We start from the raw sequence: 9,990 nt of genomic DNA, 5'->3' as shown, positions 1-9,990 counted from the left end.
TGTGGCATTTTCATGTCTCTTTGCATCAACTCTGCCAGGCTTTGGGCTCAAGCTGAGAGAGGGAAAGTCAAAGTTAAATATAGGGAAGAAATTTCTCGCTGTGAGGGTGGGGAGACCCTGCAGTGGATTTCCCAGAGAAGCTGTGGTTGCCCCATCCCTCAAAGGGTCCAAGGCCAGGCTGAATGGGGCTTGGAGCAACCTGGGACAGAGAAGTTGTCCCTGGCCACAGCAGGGGGTGGAATAAGACAGTTTATAAGATCCTTCTAATCCAACCATTCCGTGAATCCATAGTTTTGGACTCTATCAATTTACAAAAGGGTCTGTCCAGATTTACACTGTGCGGGATTTGACCTCCATCCACCCCAAACCCACATTCCTGACTTTTTTCTCTCCAAAATACCCTGATCTACGTGAAAATTCAAGCAGGCAGCAGCAAACATGGCTTTTGCAATAGCTGGGAGTTGAGGACAGGGATGATTAAAGGTTTTTTCCCAGAAATGCAAGAGCTGCCAGACTGCTTTTGCCCCCTGGGGAGCTGGCTGGTGTTTGGTGTTCAGGTATTGCTTTGCAGGAAGATGATCAACATAAATTATGAGCTGCTGGGGCACTGGAAGCTTCTTGTTTTGGGTGTTTCTGCTTGGTATTTACATAGAAATGAGATGGAGCCTGAGTCGTGTTCATGGAGCAGAAAAGATGAAGAAAACATTTCCAAAAACACCTTTAGCAGAGTAAGTTTTGCTTTCTCACCAAGGGCTGACCCACTTGGCTTTGACCACCCCCCAGCCAACTGTGGCATTTATTAAAACAGAATTAGTGCTCTGCTCCCTGTTGATCACATCCAATACACCACGAGGGGAGCCAGAATGCCCCATGTGGGAGAGCAGCAGAGGCCAGAGCTCATCCCACACTGGGTTCATCCCCATCCCACCCACGAGGACAGAGTCTGGGATGGGGGCTGAGCTCATCCTCCAGCCCTGCAGAGGTCGAGGGAAAGAAGCTGTGGGTCAGCAGGGAAGTCTTGGAAGCAGAGTGGGACATGGGGGGATAATTTCCAGCCCCTGTTTCTTGGTGAGCCTTCCATGGGCACATGAACCTGCCCACACCGTGTGCTGCTCCAGGCTGGGCACAGGGATTTCTCCAAAGGTGATGCAGAGCTGGCTCGGGGGCCGTTGGCCCTACCATGGGGAGCTGTGGGAAGGGAGGAGCTGCAGGGCTGGTTTGTTTTCCTGTGATTCCAGCTGTCCATCCAGCTGGGCTGAGTTGCCACCACGGCAAGATCCTCCCAGCCAAGTTATAGAGACCCATCAGGGGGTCACTGTCCAGGGGAACTGGGAGCCCTGCAGAAGTCCAGGAGCATTGGGACAACACTCAAGCATCTGGTAGGACTTTTGGGGTGTCCTGTGCAGGGCCAGGACTGGGATTTGATGATCCTTGTGGGTCCCTTCCCAGCCAGGATAGTCCATGATTCTATAAACCTCACAGAGGAAAAGGAGAGGACGATGTGATTTCTCCTAATCCCAGTTTCCTAAAACTGTGAGAGAGGGTTTTCCCTCCCCGGAAGGGATGATGGAGGAGCATGTCCAGCCACATCTCCAGACCCTCTCCTCTTTCTGTGAGTTCACATATTTTAAGGAAGGTGGTGGTTGAGGAAGGAGCCCCTGGTGCTGCATTTTGGGAAACTGCACTTTGCTCTTACCTTCTTCTAAAATCAACCCACTCTTGTGAGAGGGTTTCATAGGTGTGGTGGGGATTATTTTCCTGTTCCTCCCTGAGCTGGTTCTCACTGATTTCCTTAAACAAGGGCCTCGCTGCCTTTTTGTTCCATCTCCAGAGATCCCAGACACTTTGAGAGATCCCAAGCAAACTGCATACCCATGGATGGTAAACAGCCTCCTTTCCAGACTTCCTTGTGGCCACACTAATCAGTGGATGAAATAAAGGTATGCAAAGGTGCTTGAGGAAAGAGAGCAGACAAAACCTTCTTGAAGCTCCAAACTCCACCCATTTGGAGGCTCAGGTTTGAGGAAATTTCTATGATTTGCAATATGAGGGAGGGAAATAAAGCCCAGGCAGTGCAGCATGAATTATGCATGGAGTTTATTGAAGGTACAGCTGAAAGTCTGGAGTAAGCGAAGGGAAATAACTCTGTTCACTTACACATGAAAAGCTTTAACTCCGTCTATTGCACACAGGAAAAACAACACATGCATTTAACTACAGAAATATAAGGTGCTCGTTGGGGTGTAATTAAAATCTGCTCTACCAAACGCAGTGTAGCAACCTGGACCAATTTGCATAAGCACTCCCAGCCCTCTTGTAAACAGGAAAAATTGGATTTTCTGCTGTCATTAAAGAAGTAAATTACAGATGCTGCTTTGTCTTGGACAATTAAATTGTGGCTTCTCTCTCTGAAGTTGGGATGACCAAATTTTTCATCCTTTTGCAATAGCTGCATTAGAAGTCTCTGCTGGAAAGGGGTCAAGCAGGGCAGGGTGAGCGAAAAGCCAAGATGATGAGTGGAGACAGGGATGGTCTCTGAAATTAAAATCTCACCTGGCTGGGGCGGGGGCAGGGGGGAGTTTCCCCCAAGAAAAACATTAGGGAGAGGGTGGGTTTTTTCAGGCTAAGGGTTTAGGCAGAGCGATGTCCTAGCGCATGGTTGTGTGATCCCTGTGGCTGTCAGAGGGAGGGGGAATACTGTTTTATTGCAGAAATGCTGATTATTATAAAATCTGCCGTCTCGGGCCCCGCCGCTCTCTACCGGGTCGTCCTGACGACGCGCACGGCTGTGCTGAACCTGTTCCCGCAGACGGCCGGGGCCCCGGGGATCAGCACGGGCCCGGGCCCGCACTGCTCCACCCCCGCGCACACCACGCTGCCCAGGTTGCCCAGGGTGCCCAGGGTGCCCAGGTTGCCCATCCCGGCGGCGCACTGGACCCCGTCCACCCCGGTGAGCACCTCCCTCCCCACGCAGCTGACCGCGCTCCTGGCCCCGAATCCCGCCCCGACCTTGGGGACACAATCCACGCTGCGGGTGCTGAACCCGGCGTTGCCGAAGGACGAGACCATGCCCAGCCCCGCGCCGGCCCCTCCGCTCTTCACGGTGCATTTGCCTCCGATTCCAGACAGGGATCGGCACTCCCCGACCGTGCCCCCGCCGCTGACCACGGCTGCGGGAGAGAAACACGTTCGGTCACGCCCGGAGCAGCCAAAACCCGGCTTAAAAGGAGCTTGGCAAACTTAAAAGGAGCTTGTAAGAAAATCAAGACCGGGTTCATTAACTCACCTACGCTCACAGGGTTGCCGGTGCATATCCTGTCAAGGAAAGAAACGTGTCAGAGATGTATTTAGGGACATATTCCTCAAATTCACAGGCAAATAGAGCCCAGCCACTGCCTCCTTAGAAACCTGACATGTCCTTCGGCTCGTTAGAGGCACCCTGCTGACAGGGGCTTGCCCACCAAAGCACTGCAGGGTTGAGTCCCTAATTCCATGGTCATACTAATATCTCATCCTCTGTTTGGATGGCAGAGTGTGATCCCCTCTGCACCCAGTGGGAGGGAAAAGGGACCCTGCTCCCCTCTGCAGCCCTGGGTGCAGCATTTCTTTCTCCTCCCGTTGTCTTTTGCTGATCATCTTTACAAGGTGCATCCAGGGCTGCTCCTACCTGCTCTCTTCTCCCTCCAGCAGCGTCCTGTATGTGGCAATCTCAATGTCCAGGGCCAGCTTGACATTGAGCAGCTCCTGGTAGTCCCTGAGCAGACAGGCCATCTTGTCCTTGGCCTGCTGGAGAGCTGTCTGCAGGTCAACCAGCTTCTGCCGGGCGTCCTTGAGGGCGCAGTCTCCTCGTTGCTCGGCATCACAGATGGCTGTCTGCAGGGCTGAGATCTGGGGACAGCCACAGGAGGACATTCCCACAAAGCTTCAGTCAAGTAAGGTAAAGCCCATCCAGTCCCATCTCCTGCCATGGGCAGGGACACCTTCCACTAGCCTGGGCTGCTCCAAACCACATCCAACCCGGCCTTGGACACTTCCAGGCACAATCCCTCTGGGCAAGAGGGCAGCCAAGGGTGATATTAAGGGGTATCTCCACGGTGTTGCTCATATATTCCTCAGCCAGGAAATTCCAGAGAGACAAGATTTAGGCTGGATTTGTGGTAGCCAAGCTATTTGGGATGAAGAAAATGGGATCTGTTGGCTGCAGCCTGGTGGGATGTTGGCTGCAACCTGGTGGGAGCTCACAGCAAACACTTATTCTGGTACTGCCAAACCCATGAACTTCTTATTTGTAAAGTGAGAAATAAATCTGCTTTTTTGTGTGCATGACCAGCAGATGAGAAGTTAAAATAGACCTAATCTGGGGCAGGGGGTTCTTTGCAGCCCCACAGGGTGGGAGCTGGTAGGACAATGCCCTTTGATGGAGGAGCTGCACTCCCAGGTGGATCCATCCCGTGGTCCTACCTGTTTCTTCACATTGTCCGACTCACACTGCAGCTTCTGGATCATCCTGTTGAGCTCAGCAATCTCACTCTGGTTGTTCTTCAGGTCATCACAGAACTTGCCCCGGCTGCTGTGGAGCTCCTCCAGCTGTTGCACGGGAAGGGGATGATGTCAATGCACCCAAATCCCCCTCCCAGGCCCCCCACCTCCCAGAGAAGTTGGAAATCTCTGAAGCTGCACCAGGGTCGGTGTTCCCGGGCACCACCCAGACATGGCCTCAGCCTGGATAAGGTGAGAGTCTCAGGGGAGTCCTGGACTTGCTGATCTTGGAGGTCTTTTCCAACCTTAGTGTTCTATGGTTTGCCCTTTGGGAAGTAATGATGCTCCTCAGAGTGCATGAAGGGGACATGTCTAAACACTCTGATCTGCACTGCGTGTACCAAAATGTCTCAAACCACACTTTTAAGATTGGTTTGTGTTTGGGGGTTTTTTTGGTACAACTTTCTTAAGCAAACTGAAGCTAATACACAGCGTGGGGTGGGTTAAAGTTGCATCATGGAGGATGGGAATGGTCTCGGGAACGGTCTCAGAAATGGTCTGTCACATAAATTGGTGGAATACTCACCCTGGTTTGGTAGAAAGCCTCCACCTCAGCCTTGCTCTTCTGGGCAATCTCCTCATAGCAGCACTCCACGCTTTTGATGATGCCCTCCATGTCCAGGTCCCGGCTGTTGTCCATTTGCACGATGACAGAGGTGTCACACAGCTGACAGTCCAGCTGAGCCCTCTCCTGCAGGACCAGAGCATCAGCTCCATTCCCTCAACCAGCCCCAGCCAGGCCAGCAGCAACCCCAGCAAGGGGGGTCTGGTTGGAGGAGGTTCTCCCCTGAACTCCCAACATGGGGTTTTCCAGTTGGGCAATTCGTGTCCAGCAAGACCTGGCAGCTGAGACCTGTTTTGGTGGCACAACATGGGATGGCTGCATGCAGTTCCCTAAGGGAGGGTGGGGAGTCCTGGTGAAACAAGCCACTTCTGCATTCCTGGCTGTGCCAGTGCTTTCCTGGATTGGGAATCCTCACGTTCTTTGAGCCCCACTGACCCCTGCTGAGGGGGTTTAGCTCAAAAAGGTGTCTATGCAAATTTTCCCCTGTGTATTTTGTTAAAAATTGTGGAATTTTAAACAGAAGTGTTATTTTCATAAAAATATTTGACTACTGTAAAAAAAAAGTGCTAGAAACATTTGGCCAACCCAGGGATAGTTTGGATTAGAATTTGAGAGGTTTTCAGGCAAAAGATCCCTCCCCTGGTGGGCAGCAACATAGCAAGCATGACTAATGCCTTCCCAAAGCAGGTGTGACAGCGTTGTTATCAAATACATCTAAAAGACAGAGTTTTGGGCTGCATTTCCAGGATTTTCGGAAGAGACACTTTTCCCTGCACTCTTGGTGTAAGACTCGGGTGGGGAGGGCAGGAGATGATGCCTCAGCCCAGGGAGCAGATTGGGCCAGGAGCTCTTACCTCGGCATAGATGCACTTCAGGAACTCCAGCTGCTGTCTCAGGAGACCCACCCTCACCTCCAGCTCCTCCTTGGTCAGGTAGAGACAATCCACATCCTAGAGATTTGGTGAAAGAGGTGAAGGAACGACTGTGGCAAATCCCAGGTTTTCTTTAGACTGGGAGAAAACTCCACTATTTCCAGCCCTTAGCACTACATGGGTTTGGGCTTCACGTGCTGAAAACCTCAGGGAGGCCCTCCAGATTCCTTGGGCTGCCTCACTTTTGGGGCATCATGCTGTGCCATGGTGCCAGGACCCCCCACTTCTCCCACTGACCCCACACCCAGGGTTTGCCCACCCTTATCTGGCCCTGGCTCACCTTCTTGAGCACCACAAACTCGTTCTCCGCTGCCGTGCGCTTGTTGATCTCATCCTCGTACCTGCAGGAAAGCAGAGCAGGGGGATGCTGAGCCCTGGGGGTCCCATCTCCGTCACCCAACCATCCATTGCAGACCATAGGAAATGAGATTTCACTTTGCACCTCATTTTTATCTTTTTGTTGTTGTTGTTTCATTGCTGTTTCTTACCCCCTCACTGGGTTTTACTCAGCAGTTTTAGCCATGCCAGTGCTTTGGGTGGCTGGAGTCAGAGGACAGAAAATCCAGCCAAACCACCAGAAATGCAAAGCTGGACGCTTGGGTTGCTGCTTCTAGCCCTTCTGCTTTGTGAGATGTTTTTCCAGAGCATCCAGGACTGTGCTCAGAGTGCTTATGGAGAGACTGGCCAAAATGCTCCAGGGGAAGTTCAGGAGCTTGAGCAACCTGTGAAACTCCAGGGTGCAGTGGGGAGCACAGTCAGGGCATAATGAATCAGAAATTGGGACCTGCAAGAACTTTCACAAGATGCTGATTCTGTGAGTTGGACCCGCTCGGTAGTGGCTCAGCAAGAAAAAAAACCTGAGATGGTGAACTCTGAGGAAAGTTGATCCAGTGACCTTGTTTGTGGCTTAGCAGAGCACACGGGGAGATATTAAGGAGTATCTACACCTTAGATTTAAAAAAAATAAATTCCCACATTCCCTCTGGGAAGAGAGAGTGAATCCCAGCATGATGTGGGTAAAAGAGTGGGGTGGAGAAAATTGGCTGAGGGTTTTGTTTGTTTTGTGGTAATGGATGGCACTGGGGAAAACACAGGAACAGGTGGTGGGGGAGATGTGATATGGCAAACCACAGGGGTTTGCAGGAGGCAGAGTGGTTTCCAATCCTGCTCCCTAAGGCAACTGGGCTTGAAAACGTCTCCCAGTCCATCTCCAGTGCAGCACTGGATGCCCAGTGCAGGAAATCCGCCCAGTACTGCAGTGCCTTGCCCTGTGCCCCAGTTTGTTGATCCATCCAGCGCAATTTCCTTAGATTCACACTCAGGGACACCACCCAGGCCAGCAACATCCTCCTCTGCAGCTTCCCTGTGTGTGACTTACTTGCACTTGAACTCCTGAACCAGGTCCCGCAGGCACCGCTCCTCATTCTCCAGCCTCTCTCGCTCCCCCATCACACACTCCAGCTGCTTCCTCAGGTTGCAGATGAAGTTCTCAAACACAGGCTCCAAGTTTCTCCGGGATGCTGGGAGCACATACTGCTGCAGCAGCTCCCACTTGGTGGTCAGCACCTTGTTCTGCTGCTCCAGCAGCCGCACCTGGGCAGGGAAGAGATGGGAGGGTCAGGCTCTCCTGTCCCAGGGTTTCTGCACTTCCCAAAGGCAAAAGTGAAAATCAAATCAGAATTGCAAATGGTCAGGTGCTGCTGTCTCAGGGGGTTGAGTGGGACCAGCATCTTCTCTGAGCTAAACTGGTCCCACCCAGGACTCGAATCTCAGGCTGAGCAACATCAGTGCCTTCACTCTGTGTGGAGGCCAAGCCTGGGTTCAGCCAATGCTTGCTCAGCCAGACACCTTCACTCCTCTCCCAGAACTGGATCCTCGGCCTCCCCATGGAGCCAGGGCAGTAACAAGTCTTTCTCAGCACTAAAAACTCCATCCAGGACCTCATTTGGATGTATCTGATTTAAACTCCAATCCTGGATACTTATCATGCCTTTACACTTCTAGATTAAAGGGCTCTCTAGGAGCTTGATGGGTCATGAATAAGTCATTTTACAAATGGGAAGAAGCAGGAGTTGCTGCTGCTGGGTGGATTCAGTTTTTCCGGTTGCAGAACAACTCTCCAGGAAAATCAAGATCAAATCAGACAGAGGAGATTTTCTTTGCTGTTTGAAAAATTCTTTCCCATAATAGCTCTCTAAACAGTCATGAAAACTCTTAAATGTAGCCAAGAAAACAATGATAATTTACATCTTTTTAGGAAATCACTAAATAATTTTGTTCACAGAGTGGAGGGACAAAGAAATTAAAATAGTTCCTTCCATTTTAACTAAATTCATCCTTCTGCATCACCTTCATGAAACACAAACTATTTTAAGAATGCAGAAGTCCTTTGGAGTTTATAGAGTTGTGAGAGAAACATCAGATTATACACTAGAAATAAAATTTCCTATCCTTCATATCCTTCAGTGCTTCTGATCTCATCACTCACAGGTTTGGATTTACTATATCCCTGGAGCTGGTCCTGACCCCTTTAGCAGGCTGGTGACCATCCAAAGGTACAACACTGGTGGTGTTGCCTTGGTGAAAGGCTAAAATCCAGAGGGTGTCCAGGCCAGGACCACCATGGCTCATAGGAAACATTAAATACCAGGGCACCATGAGAAATAGCTCCCCATGTTGTCTCTGGGCACATGCACCCTTTGGAGCCGAGGGACACGGGGTGGGGAAGGCGGGGTCTCACCTTGTCGATGAAACAGGCGAACTGGTTGTTGAGGTTCTTGATCTGCTCCTTCTCGTGGGTCCGCACTTGGCACTCCTCGGGGTCCACGCCCACGCACAGGGGCTTGAGGAGCTCCGGGTGGATGCTGACGCCGCGAATCCCCTCGGACCTCCCTCCGCCGAGGCTGATGCCGATGCCGCCGCCGTAGCTCCCCATGGCCACGCCATCCCCCAGGCCTCTGTAGCTGCCCAGGCCCCCGAAGCTCGCACAGTTCCCAAAGCCCACGACGGTGCCAAAGCGGCCCCCGCCGTACGCAACGCCGCAGCGCCCGACGCCAGCACCGCCGTAGACGCCGCTGCGGCAGCTGCCACCGAAGGAAATCCTCTGCCCTCGGCCCAGGTCACAGACGCTGCGGCTGCTGAAGCCACCGATCCCACACCTCCGTCCCACGGGCTGGCACACTGAGGCCGAGCTGCTGTTGGCCCTGCCCAGGCCGCAGACGGCGGATGCCGAGGAAAAGCCTCGTCTTCCCAGGATGGAGCCGGAGGTGTAGCACTGTCGGCTCATGGTGGCTGGGGTGGGTGGGCAGTGACGGCGACGCGGAGGAGCAAGAGAGGAGCAGGGCCTGGAAGAAGGAGATCTCCTTTAGCTCCTCTGAGGCAGAGCCCTTCTCCTTATATACATTTCAGGAGGTGCCTCAGATGCAAAAATTTAATTTATCCACTGGGTTTGGTCTGCCTGGCAGCAAGGAATGGCTTCCAACATTTTAAACCCACAGCAAACACTTCTATCTCATATGAAATAATGTGGAAATTAAAATAAACTGCTTTGCTTGCAAGCTTCAGTTTCAGGACTTATATTTTACTTAATTAATCTGCTTCCTTATTGTGTAATTATAGTTTAGCAAAATAATTCAAGGGGTTTTTATTCATGGCTTGTTTACGGTTTGGTTTCACCACAGCGTTTAATTACATTTCAAGACCTCCTGCAAAATGTCGTGGGGATGCCGCCCCTTTCAGGGTCCACGGCCAGCTCCGGGCGGGCTCTTGAGCAATGACCGCTGCTGACAGGGAGAGGGAAGGCGGATCCAGCCCGGCTCAGCACTGACGTTGTTGGGAGCGCTCTCGTAAGCATTTATTCCTTCCTCTTGTGGGGATGGCTGTGGCTCTTGGAGGGAGTTCGGGTGCTGACCGTCAGGATGGGGTTGGTGGTTTCCATACGGATGGAGCAGGAGC

At 52.0% G+C, this 9,990-nt stretch overlaps 1 protein-coding gene across 1 annotated transcript; it reads right to left on the bottom strand.

Annotated features, from left to right (window-relative positions):
• Nucleotides 1–2,252: 2,252 nt before the first annotated feature.
• On the bottom strand, nt 2,253–9,322 carry LOC139604757 (keratin, type II cytoskeletal 4-like). Its single transcript, XM_071455991.1, has 9 exons — nt 8,777–9,322; nt 7,415–7,629; nt 6,317–6,377; nt 5,959–6,054; nt 5,066–5,230; nt 4,462–4,587; nt 3,668–3,888; nt 3,287–3,315; nt 2,253–3,170 (listed from the first exon to the last, which is right to left on the bottom strand). The coding sequence occupies exons 1-9, from the start codon at nt 9,320–9,322 to the stop codon at nt 2,758–2,760; spliced, it is 1,872 nt and encodes a 623-aa protein (XP_071312092.1). The 3' UTR covers nt 2,253–2,757.
• Nucleotides 9,323–9,990: the final 668 nt, after the last annotated feature.

This window comes from Agelaius tricolor, unplaced genomic scaffold, assembly GCF_023055355.1.
Source record: "Agelaius tricolor isolate 1412-34295 unplaced genomic scaffold, bAgeTri1.0.p SCAF_55, whole genome shotgun sequence".
NCBI lineage: Eukaryota > Metazoa > Chordata > Aves > Passeriformes > Icteridae > Agelaius > Agelaius tricolor.
This window is presented reverse-complemented; position numbering and strand designations above follow the sequence as displayed.

Excerpts from the sequence above, each read along its gene's own strand:
- LOC139604757 (XM_071455991.1), bottom strand. The coding sequence starts at position 9,322 with ATGAGCCGACAGTGCTACACCTCCGGCTCCATCCTGGGAAGACGAGGC. Across the intron at positions 4,588-5,065 it reads AGGCTTTCTACCAAACCAGG|CTGGAGGAGCTCCACAGCAG; the intron begins GTGAGTATTCCA and ends CCCGTGCAACAG. Across the intron at positions 3,889-4,461 it reads CGGACAATGTGAAGAAACAG|ATCTCAGCCCTGCAGACAGC; the intron begins GTAGGACCACGG and ends GGCTGTCCCCAG.